Here is a 16669-nt window from a genome sequence, read left to right as displayed (position 1 = left end):
TATATATATATATTATTTAAAATGTGTGCTTGTATATAGCATTCATTAAACTGTTAATTTCAGTATTTTTTATTTATAAAAATCAGTAGTTTTAATTTTTAATATTATTTACAGTTCAAAATGAATGATCAACAAACATTGTTACTATTCATATATCTATATAATAAAGTTATTGTTTTCCAGATTGTCATCAGACCGGAGTTGCCATGACGACAAAGTGGGATGGTGTGGTGAATGTCACCTTTGCTGTCTGAGCTCTCATGTCTGGAGCTCAGGTCTGTGTGTGTGAGTATATGTCGAGCTCTTGAGTGTGTGTGACGGGGCAAGGAGGGTGGCCCCTTGGGCCCCTGCTGCCCTGACGGCTCTGCCACAGCTGCACTCAGGTGAAACCGACGGTGTGGCAGCAGCATGAAAGCTCAAAAAAGAAAAAAAAGATGGAAAGAAAGAGTACCTCCAAGATCAAAGATTGAAATCTGTTTCTTGGTACAGTAGCTTATGTTGTGCCTGGTGCTGTATTAAAAAACAACAACAACAAGAACACTTGTTTTTATTCGGAACATTCCACTTTCTTTGATGCTGCTTCTTTTTAAAGTCTGAATGGAGAGAAACAAGCTGTCATTAATTAATGCTGAAATGACTAATTATTGCAAAAATTATTGCTGAGCATTGAGAAAATTGAGTTGGTAACTTACCAATAAAGTTCAGCTGTCTAATTGCCTAAAGCATTGAGTATATTGTGAACTAACAATGACCAATATATTTACAGCATTTGTTAATCTCTGTATATCTTGATTTTTATTTTTTACAAACACTAATAATAATTTCAAGTTATGCTAATATTAGTTTATGTATTTTAAATAGGATTTAAAATTAACAATGGAATATAAACATATAAACATAAATTGTTATATGTTGATGTTATATGTTATATGTTTTTATGTCTGTAACCTTGTTAATTGTGTTGCTGCCTGTCTTGGCCAGGACGCTCTTGGAAAAGAGATTTTTAATCTCAATGAGTTTTATTCTGGTTAAATAAAGGTAATATATATATATATTTCTAAACTACTGTAACATTAAGCTAAATTAAATGTTTATGAATAATTTATATGCATTACGGAAAGTTACCAAAATAAACCTTATTGTAAAATGCAGTGATTGTTGGATTAATGCAAATTTAATAAATTAACATTTAAAATAAGTTAGTAACAGTTAATTGGTTGTTACCATTGATTTGTTAATCTATTTTAGATTTCTAAGCCAAATTTACACAAGACATTTACTTAAAATAATTTAGTATAATAATAATATTAATAATAATAATAGTTCCCTAACAGATTAGTTTTAACAGCATGTTTTACTGACATTTATACATGTTAGGAATCTCTGCTCTATTAAAGTCTATTGTTTTAGGAAATACATTTGTGTCACTTTTGATGTGAGGCGAGTAATAGATTATGCATTATCTGGGGTACTTTGGGTGTAGTAGTCCATCTTAGCATTCGTTAAGGCAAGACCCTCTAGAGCTGCAGGGTTATGCTCTGCAATGTGTGGCCAGTATCTCTGACAGGTCATTATTGGCCATCATGCTGAGTGATGGACTGCAAGGACCTAGCTTACATTCATTTCTTTTGCCATTATTGAGGAAAAGAAGCAGCTTTTTTCTCTCTCTCAGTCTTTGTACTCACATGTGAGATATTATTTTGCAACCTGGTACCCTAAAAGTAACACCATTTTTACATACCTTACTGCATGTAAGTTTCGCCGCGGTTTCAAAGAGAAATGTCCACTGAGTAGCGCTAAAACACGGATTCAATATGTGAACTCTGGCACATTTTAATTACATTGATATATCGGTATTGGTGTGTTTTTATTATGTTCCTTCTGGTACACATATTGTGACGGTTCAGAATTCAAATATCCATGGACTGACACTAAAAGTTAATGCTCTATTGTTTGGAAATATACCCTACACCAAACCCAACCCTGAACCTACCCGATAGTGTTAACAAATGCCAAATGATATAAAAATGCATTTGTTGATTCAACCGTGCAGTTTCAACTATGGAGCCAAAAGAGTCTCAATAAAGATAAATGCACACACTACATATCACACACAGGATTCATACATGCACACACATGATTCATAAATACAAACACAGGATACACAAATGCACACAAAATTTACAAATGCACACACAAAATTTAAAAAGCACAGAAGATTCACAAATTCATACAAAATTAAGAAATGCACACAAAATTCAGAAATACACACACAATTCAGAAATGCAAACAACATTTAGAAATGCACTCAAGATTCACAAATGCACAGGACAAGATTCAGAAATGTATTTCTGATGCACACACACATATATCTTGATTTACAAACTGCTTGCGGTCTGTGAACTTCACTGCATTTGTGTGTGAATTTTGAGACTCCCCTGACTTGGCTCGACACACAAATGCCTTTTTTTAAACAGGGAATGATCTGCAACCAATCAGATATCTCCCTTCTTTTAGCCAATCACAAGAACGCACTCCACGTGGGGGATTGTTAACTTATAAGCCAATCACATGAACGCATTATTTATGAAATTGTATGAAAATACAGATGTTTAGATTACAATTCAGGTTTATTTTTTATTATTTTTTTTTACAAAATATAAATTTAAAAATGTCTCAATACATATAGCCCAGTTACTGCAGAAAAAAAGTTAACCATGGATTCATAAATTTGCAATAGGCAATTATTTCATTTTATTGAAATATTTTAATGAAAGTAAAAAAAAAAAAAATACACCTTTTTGAATATTTAAATATATCTAAATATTCTTTTGGATGCAATATAGAAGTCACTTTAACTATAATATTCGGTCCCTACATGAAGAGAGAGTCAGTGGTCCGCCGCGAGAGGAAAGTGAGTCGTTCGCTTAGGAAAGTGAGTTGATCGCTGCGTGAGGAAAGTGAATCGTTCGCTGAGGAAAGTGAGTTGTTCGCTGCATGACTCGTGAGGAAAGTGAATCGTTCGCTGCGTGAGGAAAATGAGTCGTTCGCTGCGAGAGGAAAGTGACTCCCCGGCTGCGGAAAGTGAGTCTCCTGCTGCGCAAAGTGGGTGTCCGGCTGCGCAAAGTGGGTCACCGGCTGCGTGAGGTAAGTGAGTCGTTCGCTGAGGAAAGTGAGTCGTTCGCTGAGGAAAGTGAGTCGTTCGCTGCGTGAGGAAAGTGAGTTGTTCGCTGAGGAAAGTGAGTCGTTCGCTGCGTGAGGAAAGTGAATCGTTCACTGAGGAAAGTGAGTTGTTCGCTGAGGAAAGTGAGTCGTTCGCTGATTGGCTTATAAGTAAACAATCCCCCACGTGGGGTGCATTCTTGTGATTGGCTAAAACAAGGGAGATATCTGATTGGTTGCAGATCATTCCCTGTTTAAAAAAAGGCATTTGTGTGTCGAGCCAAGTCAGGGGAGTCTCAAAATTCACACACAACTGCAGTGAAGTTCACAGACCGCAAGCAGTTTGTAAATCAAGATATATGTGTGTGTGCATCAGAAATACATTTCTGAATCTTGTCCTGTGCATTTGTGAATCTTGAGCGCATTTGTAAATGTTGTTTGCATTTCTAAATTGTGTGTGTATTTCTGAATTTTGTGTGCATTTGTGAATTTTGTATGCATTTGTGAATCTTCTGTGCTTTTTAAATTTTGTGTGTGCATTTGTGAATTTTGTGCGCATTTGTGTATCCTGTGTGTGTATTTATGAATTATGTGTGTGCATGTATGAATCCTATGTGTGCATATGTGAATGTAGTGTGTGCATTTATCTTTATTGAGACTCTTTTGGCTCCATATTCAACTGCCTTATATGCAGATTTAAACTGTTTTGTCGAACCATGGTTACACGGGATTCTCTGCACCTCTGAAGTACATCTCCGTACACACCATGAGCTACCAAACAAACCTACCGTCTGGAAACCCATAGATATGTAGCTGGATATGTGGGATGCTAACATTCAAAGGCATCAGTTTTCAAACTGCCCAGCTTACTTATATTGTTTTGAAGTCATAACATGATCTTCTTAAAGTAATTGTGTGAAAATTATGATTTAAATGTAAAATTAAATTAAATTTAAATTATGCATTTAGCAGACGCTTTTATCCAAAGCGACTTACAGTGCATTCAGGCTATCAATTTTAACCTATCATGTGTTCCCGGGGAATCGAACCCCCAACCTTGCGCTTGATAGCGCATTGCTCTACCAACTGAGCTACAGGAACACATTTATTTATTTATTTATTTTGGAAACTGCAGTGATATGCATGTCGTGTCTCGCAAAAAAGTGCCCCCAGGTATGTTTATTCCATGAGACCAGGTAGGTTTTTTTTTTACTGTTTTAATGTATCATTGTACTGCTTTTAAAGTACAGTGTATTGGGTGATTGGAATTTTGAATTGTTTTGCAGTGAAACTAAAATATTTTACGGTTACAATTATTGTATAGTTCTTAATAATAAATAATACATAAACTGGAAATGTACTTTTTGCAGCTGGTGCCAACAGGATGAGAACAAAAGAAAAACAAATTGACACAAGATATAACTTTAATGCTGCTCGTTTATTTTAATAACATTATTTAAAGTTTGGAGTCAGAGTGAATGGCCATAAACGGGTCTTCTTCCTGGTTGCTGATTCTGAAGGTAGCACGTCCATCTCCTCCAACTACCACCTGTTTCCCAGTACATCTGCCACTTTCCTTCTGACCAGAGATCACATCACAGTAGGTTCCTCCTGGTAGACCAGTGTTTAGGGTTGCATTCAGCTCCCTAAAGCACAAGTGAATATTATAGATTATATACTGTTGATAGCAGTGACTGTAGCTATATACACAGCACACACATACACAAGTTTGTTTTAGATACATTTGTCACAATAGAAATACAAATAAAATCTTTTCTCATATTGAAAGAACAAATTCTTACCAGTCATCATTGTTAATGACAAGGAACCCTTTATTACCACGGCTGAAAGAGATCTGGTTGCTTCCATTGTCCCACCAGTTAGAGAATGCCTGTCCATTTACAACATTACGGAAGGCCACCATGTTTCTGTGGAGTAAGGTTTGCTTTATTGTACATTCCATATAATAGTTATTCTCAGAATGCCTTGATGTGCAAATTTATCTTATGCAATCAAAATCAAAAAATTTAATCAAAAATACAGTAAAAATAGTAATATTGTGAAATATTCTTATAATTAAAAAGAATCTTATTTTCTATTTCAACATATCTTCACATTTATTTTTGCGATGGCAAAGATTATTTATAAATATTTGCTTTTTAAATTTTATCATTTTATGATCAAATTTAATGCATCCTTGCTGAATAAAAGTATACTGTACATTTTAAAATGATAAATCAATTATAAGTAAATAATAATAAAAACATAAATCTTATTGACCCCGAAAATGTTATTAGTGTTAGGCATTTTTGCAATGGAACTGTAGGATAGAACTCACTTGATCTGACGCCATCTGTGTTCACAAACCCAGCCATCACCACAGGTAGAGTCAGGGTTAATGGGAACAGGTTTAGTGGATCCATCACCATTGCTGGGGGGTCCCTGCCAGTCATTTTTATCCTGAGTAATGAGAAAGTGAGCAATTATTAAGAGAGAGAAAAAAAAGAAAAAACTTAAAACAGATTAGCATATATTTTCTCATCCGACTAAGCATGATCATCTACAGTACCTGTCCATTCACGATGTTGCGGTCCCACCGGTAGCTGGACATTACTCTGGTAAATCCATATGGGTGGGCCAGCATGAAGGCCACAGCCATTTTGTAAAGCCTAAAAAGAGAAGGATGAATACAGATGAAAGGAAATGTTATTTATTTATTTATTTATTTTGCCAAGCATATGCTGTAAATTAAAAAAAAAAGATGAATTGCACCTGGCATCCCAGAATGTCACAATAGATGCACCTCCTGCACCATGTCCCCTCTGGTTATCGTGGTTGTCAACAAACACCAGAGCTTTATCAGAAGACATGAAGCCCCAACCTTCACCCCAGTTCCTGAAACAAAAAAGCAGTTCATCTGTCAATTTTTATTTGCAAGAAACAATAAATACAACAGTGACAAAGCAGAGTGAACATTAAGGTTCACATATTTATGCAATATTGCACACAAAATTAACTTCTTGTTCTGTTTTATTGTTCAGAAGTTAGCATGAAGTAATTCTACTTCATCTTAATCTATTTTTGTTACACTATTATAAATATTTCCAATTGCAGTAGAACTGTTGTGTGTCTCTGGGCAACCCAAGCGGTGCTTCATTCATGCATTAGTTAATGGATTGAACAAATTGAATTGGTAAATGACTCAATTTCTCACTCATATAACTTGTCACTTGTTTAATTTCTGAAAGAATCAGTGTTTCAAATGAATCGGCTGAGTGAATTATTAAATTTTTTACTCAAAAACACTTTTCGCTTGTTTCATTCCTAGATGAATAAGTGCTTTGAACAGATGGGGTAAGTGAAAAAATTGTATTGCTTAATCATAAAACTTGTTTCTGAATTAATCTGTATTTCGAAACAAGTTATGAATCAATTGCACACTCATAAAAAGAGTGGTTTGTTCCAGAATTAATATGTATTTTGAATAAATCGTTTAATTCAATGACTCGTACAGTTACTTGACACCACATAACAATGGCTTTACATTGTACCACTAATACATAATTCAACAGTTTGTCTGGAATGTGCAAACACAGACAAGTAGAGTAATACAAACAGTGAAATGTCCAAGTGCTGTTGGACTGTACATCAGCCTGTAACACTGTTTGACCAATCAAATTTGATGACCAAATAACCGTTGTATAATTACTAGTAATGTAAATCCACAATTTTACTTACTTGACAAAGGAAAGTTTTTCTCCATTCCATTTGCGTATGACATTGCCCAGCTTGGCACCATACTTGAACTCAGTCACCCTTCCAATTCCAGTGTATTGGCCCGATGTAATGGGCTCCCCACCGAGATCAATAACCTAATAACATACGTAGTAAGCGATAATACATATTTTGTCACCTTTTTAGATTTCTTTTGAAAATGAGTAGAAATACCTCTTGAAAGATAAAAGCTCTGGAACCAGATGGAAACCACTTTGTGTTCAGATTATTAAGACGGCCATAGACAGCAGAAAGATCACCGGGCCACATGTGTTTGCAGGCGTCCACTCTGAACCCAGCCACTCCCATGTCAATCAGCTTGTTCATGTAGTCAGCCACCTTACCGCGCACATAGTCCTTCTCCAAAGCCAAGTCCAGTAGACCGACCAGACGACAGTTTCTCACCTGCCATCATTACAGTGCTCAGATTTGTAATATGAAAATAACAAGAGTCCACACTGCACAATAAATTGATGGTTAATATCAGAGCTGATCCTCCCTTTACGTAAAGTATGCAAGCTGCGTAGGGCCCCCAAAACAGCAGGGCCCCCCTTGCTCTCAAAGATGATTTAATTTTAGTTTTGTTTTTGAATTTGGCCTACTTATGTAATTTATTTTAATGCAGTTTGCTGTCATCCTTTCTATATTAAAATCAATAAAATCATGTAACATGAATGTTATACAGTGTCTTATTCCAGAAAGCGCGATTCGAGTTATCTAGGGCCCCCAGAAGTCTAGGATCAGCACTGGTTAAAATGAACACTTTGACATTATATCATCTCATACTTGATTGATATCGTTGTAGTTTTCAATGTTTCCGCTGCCAGTGTTGCATTTGCCATCATTGAAGTCCAAGTTAGAGTAAGGAACTGTGGGGAAGTCCTTCCTGTTGGCATCGAAATATGAACCACAACTTGAGTGGGTACCAGCTCCACCACCTGCTCCACACATGTGGTTGATGACTGCATCAACATAGATGTACACCTACAAAACAAACAGAAGTATATGAATTTTACACAGGAAATATTAAGCAATACACCAGTTATACCCCGTTTGTCTTTTATATTTACCCCAACATTGTTGCACCTAGTGATCATGTCTCTCAGCTCATTTTCATTTCCTGATCTTGAACACAGATTGTAACCGATTGGCTGATACCTCTGCCACCAAGGGTGCCAGGGGTTTGTGACAACAATGCTCTCACTTGGAGGGGAGATCTGAAATAGGAAATCAATATTTTGTTATTACTATTATAAAAAACAATTCTCATAAAGCACATACAATCATAAATTGAAAATGAACTCCTTGCAGGCTTAACTATAATGATGTGTTTGAAAAATACCTGAACTCCACCAAAGCCATTTGGTCCAAGGTAGCGTTCACACTCTGCTGCGATATCAGCCCAGCGCCACTCAAACAGATGGACAATGGCAGTTTTTCCATTTTTGGTGTTTGGATTAAACTGAGCAAGGCTCAGTCCAAAAAGCGCAGTCAAGATTAAAAGCTTCATCCTTTCCTGGTTCAGAGAAAAACCTACAACATAACCTAGACTAATGTTCCATTTATATACAAAATTACATTTTTACTCTGACCAATCAGGGACCTCAAAGGTTTGGGAAAGCTACTTTTAACAGGTGAAAAACACCGTCCATTTCCCATGGTGCAAACTAAAAATACAGACCTCTTTAAATAAACTTATCAGCATAAACATTAAGATATAAAAAACTGTTAGGTAACAAAAGAAACTTAGGTAATGAAAAGAAAAAAATGTGTTTTCCCCTCCAAAAACTCATTGATATCACAAAGATGAAACTATAAGCTGTAAGTTCTTTCATTGCCAAGTCTAATGCCCGCACTGGCTTTTATTGTACTGCGTTAAATCAACATGTATTATACTGTATAAGGTGCTATATAAATAAAATTGACTTTACTTAATGACTAAAGAACCAGAACAGTTAAAAAAAAAAAAAAAAACACTCTTGAATCATATGCTATGTAATTAGGTAGTTTTTGAAACTTTCACAAATATTATGTGAGAAAAGAAATTTAAAACAATACACAATTTATCTTAATTTATCATGATTAATAGTCCCTGGCTTATATAAACACTCATTTTATCTGGATAAGTGATTGTATGTATTTTTTTTTTATTTATTTTTTTTTATTAACTACTAATACTAATATAATTAACTGGTACAATACTTGTTTAAATAAAGCAGTGTATGATGCATTATATAAATCCTTACTGCTTACAATGTAAGTAGCATACTAAAATATATTAAAACCAAGCAAATCAAAACAACATTGAAATTATACACTAGTTGCACTTTACTTGATACCTGTAACACTGGCCAGTCAGATGGAGGTAGGTGGAGATGGATATTGTTACTTCAGAATCAGCAACCAGGAAGTAGACCTGAAAAGACCTAAAAAAAACAAACAAACAAACAAACAAAAAAAGGCCTGACATTTTGAAGGCTTTTGTAGTGTCATGTTCTGAGATGCCACCAGTGTAAAATAATAATAATAATAATGGGCATTATTATTAAATATTATTATGTTATTAAATTACTATATATTACGATTTATTTAGATAATAATAATAATAATAATATTCTTAATAATAATAAATATAATAAAATGTTGGAAATAATACTAAAATATAGTAAAATAATAATGCAAGGTATATTATTAGTAATAGTAATATATCATTGTAAATTTGTTAAATTATGTTATGTTGTTTCAAGCTGATACCATTATTATAGTAAGTCTTATTGTTTATAATAATTCTGCTAATAATATCTTTGTTTATATTGCAAAAATACAAATATAGCTCATATACTATTTCATACTAATTAAACAATAGGCAAGTGCATTATCTTAACTTATAAAAAAAGGTGAAGCCATAATTCAAAAGAATGTTTACATTATCAGTATGATGAATTACATCTTGTGACATTATGATGTTATCATAAAAAATTATCTCGACATTATTCAATCTTTTTTTTTTTTAGGGTGACTGCTATGACTTTGCAATTTGTTGATTTGCAATATGTAATTCATAAAGTACATTCATATAAAAATGGACTAAGCATGTGACAAAGTGCACCAGCGCCACCATGAGACAAGAGATGGTGTTACACACTGCATAACATATCTTGAAGTGATCTGAACGACATATCAGAATATTCTCATTGAACACATTTCCTTTGATTGCACAACTGTGAACTTTGAATTCAGTTCAAACTGATGAATGAGAGTCTGCAATAAGCAAGTTAATGATTGGATGGCATCTGGATAAGGACAATGTCTACAAACTCTGTAAACAGCCATTACTTTGACATCGCACACAAACAGCAGCATTCATTAGTCACGCATTTGTTGTGAGGTGACGGTAGTAACATTGAAATGTCTTTAATGTTCTTTTATGTTGTCCCAAAAGGCACGATAATTTACAAACACACTTAGTTAAGAGTCAGTGCATTCCCTTTACCAACAGGGTACATTGTTTAGTGTTTCAGTTTAGTGAGGATTAAGCAATTTTAAGTAATTATGGCATGCACTTATATTATTTTGTTTATGGTGAAAGGTTGCAAGGTTCAAGGTTGCCGGTATACTTTATATATTATCATTTTTACAAAATGATATATCATTATATCATATTAGATAATCATTATAAAGATAGCATGCATATATATATATATATATAAGACGTTCGATTTTTGTAAAGTATGGGGAACATGCCGGAGGGGGGCTGAAAGCATTATTTATTTTTTTTTACTTTTGTGTTATAATAATAATAATAATAATAATAATAATAATTCATTACATTTATATAGCGCTTTTCTAGGCACTCAAAGCGCTTTACATAGTCTGGGGGTATCTCCTCATCCACCACCAGTGTGCAGCATCCACCTGGATGATGTGACAGCAGCCATATTGTGCCAGAACGCCCACCACACACCACACATCAGCTTACTGGTGGAGAGGAGACAGAGTGATGAAGCCAATCAGCAGATATGGGGATTGTTAGAAGGCCATGATGGTCAGAGGCCAATGGGCGAATTAAGCCAGGATGCCGAGGTCACACCTCTACTCTTTTCGAAAGACATCCTGGGATTTTTAATGACAGAGAGTCAGGACCTCGGTTTAACGTCTCATCGGAAGGACGGTGCTTGTTGACAGTATAGTGTCCCCATCACTACTCTGGGGTGCTAGGACCCACACAGACCACAGGGTGAGCACCCCCTGCTGGCCTCACTAGCACCTCTTCCAGCAGCAACCTAGTTTTTTTATTAGGAGGTCTCCCATCCAGATACTGACCAGGCTCAACCCTGCTTAGCTTCAGTGGGAAACCGGTCTTGGGCTCCAGGGTGATATGGATATACGTGTGTATATATATATATATATATATATATATATATATATGTCTCTCGTTCAATTGGCCACTCAAATTGTGCTTAAGCTTTATTGTACTATACTGTAAAACTCTAAAACAAACAAACAAGCAAAAAAATAATATATATATATATATAAAAATTGGTTTATTGAGTTTAGTTATATATATATATACCACATATATATACCACATATACGTATATACCGTATATACGTATGTGGTATATATGTGGTATATATGTGGTATTTCACAGCCACAACACACACACACACACACACACACTATTTTCACACATCAAAAGATGCTAATACAACAAAAGCCTTCCAATATATCACCGATAAAATAACAGCATTTTGTGTGTGTGTGTGTGTGTGTGTGTGTGTGTGTGATTAATGCAAACATCATACATTTACACTAGGTACTGGTTCTAGGCATGGAAACAATTAAAAACCATCTTTGTTAAACTGAATGGTGTCCTTCCAGTTCTTATGTGGATATTGCTGAGACTACGTTCACCTATAGCTGTCGTAAAAACTGTAACCAAATTGTATACACAAACCATAATTTTCAAAATCATAATTTTGACAATAGGAGGGTCCTGTTGGTTTTGAGTGTAAAGGGCGCCTTTAGCGAAGAGAAGCAGATGATTCAGTGGCTGTTGATTTTATGTTTTTGGTCATGGATACAGTTCACACTATGTTCACAGTTTTGCCCCTTTTTAATCCAACTCTCTGTCTTCAGCTGGCTCCATATTACCCTCAAACACACTGCCATACAGTAGCCAAGAGAGGTTTCTGTCAGAATCACTGGCACTGTCACTGACACTCAGTCTGCTTAAGTTCTGGGACACAATAAAGAGACTTACGTAGGATAGACAACACAGCTTCACAAAGTTTTTTTTAATCTCTCTGTTCTGTATTTTTAAACTGTGTGTTTAGCAGTTTCTATAAATGTATTTTCCCGTGGTTGTATTTGAATGCACAGTTCTTTTTCATTTCTCTTTTGAATCTGGTCCCGCTCCCTCTTGGTAGAAAGTAGAGTGCTAGAAATGTACCTTTAAATGGAAATTTTAAATCACTCTGTGTCTCATTTTCCAAGCATCCACTAACAGCATGATGAATGAACGGTCATCAAAGGAGGAATGTTGATCTTGTGTGATCTGGCACTGGCACGAAGGTCGCGGTCAGTCAGAGGCATGATAGGGCAGCCACCAAATGGTAATCTAAGATAACCTGAACATATGTGGTATTTCACAGCCACAACTATTATGTAAACTCAATTAATTATCTTTTCAGTTTGTCTAATACTTTAAACTTAATTAAATATTTAGTAAACCCAGTACATTTAAGTTAACATTTTCCTTTCTCATGTGAGCCAAACCAATAAGAATGATGACCAGCCATAAGAAATATTATTTTTTTTAAAGTTTAAGCATAACCAGTTTTCAGCAGTTAACACTCAGTTAAGCATAAACATCTCTGAATTGTGTTATATTTATGTTAAAAACAAGAAAAAAAAAAGTCAGTGATATATGAAAAATACAGTGAAAAATTTGATCTCTTAAAACAACTGAATCTTACCAAATCACAAGAAAAGTAGGAGAAAATATGTTACTTTTTTCATTGGTATGTACATTTTATAAATGAAAATAAAATTATTTATTTTATAATACAAAAAGTACTCCAGTCCATGGCCCTCAAATCACATTTGATTTTTTTCTAATTCTTGCAAAAAGCTCGGGCACCTCTGATCTATACCTACCTAACCATATTCGATTAATTTTTCTGGAACAAATTTGTACCCAGAAGGGAGTTAAACCTGACAAAGCCTCCTGAAGCCTCCTCATTTAAAAATTTTGACCTTATTGAAATTATTTATTTTATTATATTGAGAGGTAGAGTAAGGGTAAGGGGATAGAAAATACAGATTGTACAGGTTAAAAACTATGTGTCCAGTGGCATACATCACGTATGTGTGCGCACATACAGAAAGGCGCAGCTCGTACAGCACACGAGTACCAAATTGAGACTTCTTGAGCAAATACACAAAATTATGTCAGAACGGCTGTCTTAACGTGTATCCACATAAACACCGCTGGTTACGTCTCAATTTATATCTTTGTATCTGGTCACTGAGAGCCATCCTCTGAGGATGAAATCCTAGAGATGCCCCAACTAAAATCCCTGCAGGAATAAATGTTTAGTCAATGAACGTGGAGACAAAACTAAATATAAGGGTAAGAACAGGCAGAAAAAAACTCTTTAAAGGGGTCATCAGATGCCCGTTTTCCACAAGTTGTATGATTCTTTATGGCAGTGGTTCCCAAACTGGGGTGGGGCAGACTGATCACCGGGGGTGCGCAAGAGAATGTTTGTAACGGCGGGGAAAAAGATTGTCTCTTTATTATTTTTACGTATTTAACTGAGGTAAACGTCACATGCAAAAGTTTTATTAAGAAATAAAATGTCACATTACAAGCTATAAATTACTCATGATTTAATTTCATTTTACAAGCACGTCTGTGTCACAATAGCCCCGCCCTATTCATATTAGACACTAACTGATCATTCGTTCATTTATTTTTTCACTTAATACATTCATCATAATGGACACCTGGTTAAAAACGGGCACTTTAAAGAAATCAAGGGACAGGAATGAGCCATCTACATCGGCCTCTTCTTTGGAGATGTGCACCGACCACGGCACTGAATATATAGAAAAACACGATCGAACAGACTCAGATGATAATGAACAGAGTGAAGAGGCGGGAACAGAGAAACCTAACAGAGATGTACTGGTCAAAAGAAATAGGCCTACATGCCAGAGTGAGAAAATATCAAGTAAGAAACGCAAATGTAGTGACAGTTACATTGCTTTCGAGTTTACATGGATTGGTGATGCAGAAAGTTCGGAATCCTTTTGATGTTACTCCTCCAATCCCACATCTCTCATTTCAAGAGCAAGAAAAGTTACTGGAGTTATCATCTGATGGGAACCACTGCTTTAGGGTCTTAATGGAAAAAGTCTATAACATACTTTGGTAAAAAAAAATCCTGTTTTATCCTGTTAAAATCAGCTGTGTTTTCAGCACGGTGTTCTAGTCCTTGTTGCTTTAAATGCTAATGAGCTCTGCTAACAACCCCTCTTTTCTGTGGGGTGACAAGCAGACCATAAACTTCAGCCGTGAAACTTGCTAACTAGCACAAGTAAGGAAAGGTGATTTGCAAAGATTCATAAAAAACCTCACTTATACGCACTTCTTCTGTAGATGAAGCTGGATCACAAATGATTCACATGAACTTAAACGCATTTAGGCAGATTGGGGATCTGGCATTTCCTTATGTTAACCCACTGCATCTTCAGTAGCTCAGACGTTGGGAGTAAATGAAGATTGCTATGTTCATTATTATATCCAACAACAAAACATCTCAGTCGCTTAGAAGATATTCTTGTCTTCCCCTGCACCAGAGCCGACACAATGGAGGACAGCTCACAGCTCACTCAGGGCGGGTCTAAGGTAAGACGGATTGTCAATCAACCATTGTGGGAGGGGCCTGTGCAGAACTATGTCATTCTTACAGATTTCTCAGAAGATCCTGATTTGAGAAGATGATTTTAAAATAGGGATTAAAAAAAAAAAAAAAAACACCTGGTGGATTTTTATCATTATAAGGTGGATGTGTACACACACTTCCAACACAAATTTATGTTCAAACAACAACAAAAGTGAATTTTGCATCCGGTGACCCCTTAAAGTGTAACTAAACCCCTGCTCAGAGCCTGACTCCACCCACTGACAATATTTGAAAAATGCTGAAAAGTGGGCAGATCACAGCGGAGATAGAGGGGACGAAACTAGGGCGGGGCTGAGCGAGTGCGGCTTGATCCTGAGACTCGCAGTGACGGATTGATTGACAGCTGCTGTCAGAGACGCTAAAATGGAGAGTGAATGTAATGACGCAAGTAGCTTTGCAACAGAGCGATCATTTGAAGTAGAGGACTTTTCTCCCCCACTTTTACCTGAAGTGGAGGGTGTCAAGGTGTCTGTTCATATCAATTCGAGCCGCTGGCTCAAACTGCAGTCTTACCTCCCTCACTGCGTCGCTTTTCAGCGCGAGCTGTGTGGAGAAGCCCATTTCCACCTCCATTGCGTTGGAGAAGCAATCCCGTGTAAAACGCAGTTTGCACACTCGAGCTCTAGGCGGGAACTTGCGGTCTTCCAGGCCAAATGCATGCAACCACTGGCGCTTAATTTTTTTGTCTGCTGGTAAACTATGCAGTCCAGCAGTGCTGTAGCAACCAGCAACACACCTCCGTACCATCCTGACCACTGTACTAAGTACAGATAAATCTACGCTAACTTGAAGATCTAAATAACTATATAATTGCTATGCTAAATAGATGCTATAATAGTCTATCCTGGTCGTTACCAATACTCGCAATTCCAGCTCCTGACTCACTACAGTGATTTTGATGGTTTTATACTGCCAAGGGCGTCGTCAAACCGCTTACGACACCTGCCACCGCTTACGTCACTTGCCACCGCAACATCCAATAGGAAAAATCAACTGCAGTAGCCACCGTTTAACCTGAAGTGGGCAGCACTCACACGTTTTTACACCATATATTGTAGAATTAAAACACTTTATACTCAATATGTCAAAAAAGTCACTCGAATCTATGAACAGCACTAATAAAGCCCCATTCTTATAGATCATTAACTGAAAAAAGTTGGTTTAGGTTTTAGTTACTCTTTAAGCATAACAATTGCACATTACCACTTGTATGCGTTCATATTCTGGGCTCTTTTGCAGAGTTTGATCTTTTAATATCACTAATGCAAAAGATACATTAAGCGTAAAAATATCCAATTTGAGTACCGTTGTCTTAAAAATATAGTGTTTATGATGAGTGAAATGTGAAAGGAAATTGATATTCCCTGGTTGTTTTATAACATTAAGTCACTTTAAGAGTTTTTACATGTGCTTTTCCAAGTCAAGATAGGTCACCTATATTTGTATTGCGCTTTATACAATACTGGTTGTGTCAAAGCAGCTTTACGGTGTTAAACAAGAAAATAGTCAATAATTTTCCACTCAACTGTGCTACCTTAGCACTCATGTCTTGCCTTGTTTGCAGTGTCTCAAGCATGGCGTGTTCCAGAAATGCAGAGCTTAAGTCAAAAGAAGTATAAAAGTAAAAAAAAAAAAAAAAAAAAAAAAAAAGTAGTCTCTTGGTAATAAAATAGTTCAAATGTAGATTGTTAAAGGTACAGGTTGTAGGACATGCCACTAGAGGGCGCATTACAAAACAATAACAATCGCGTGGTTTGAT

At 36.0% G+C, this 16669-nt stretch overlaps 1 protein-coding gene across 1 annotated transcript; it reads right to left on the bottom strand.

Moving 5' to 3' along the window:
- Nucleotides 1-4581: 4581 nt before the first annotated feature.
- LOC132155077 (alpha-amylase-like) lies at nt 4582-8479 on the bottom strand. The gene is made up of 10 exons (XM_059563857.1): nt 8279-8479; nt 8007-8153; nt 7723-7920; nt 7111-7341; nt 6901-7034; nt 5935-6057; nt 5732-5831; nt 5501-5622; nt 4965-5090; nt 4582-4808 (listed from the first exon to the last, which is right to left on the bottom strand). Exons 1-10 carry the CDS (start codon nt 8444-8446, stop codon nt 4619-4621), a joined length of 1539 nt encoding a protein of 512 aa, XP_059419840.1. The 5' UTR covers nt 8447-8479; the 3' UTR covers nt 4582-4618.
- Nucleotides 8480-16669: the final 8190 nt, after the last annotated feature.

The sequence above is a fragment of the Carassius carassius genome, chromosome 12 (assembly GCF_963082965.1).
Source record: "Carassius carassius chromosome 12, fCarCar2.1, whole genome shotgun sequence".
NCBI lineage: Eukaryota > Metazoa > Chordata > Actinopteri > Cypriniformes > Cyprinidae > Carassius > Carassius carassius.
This window is presented reverse-complemented; position numbering and strand designations above follow the sequence as displayed.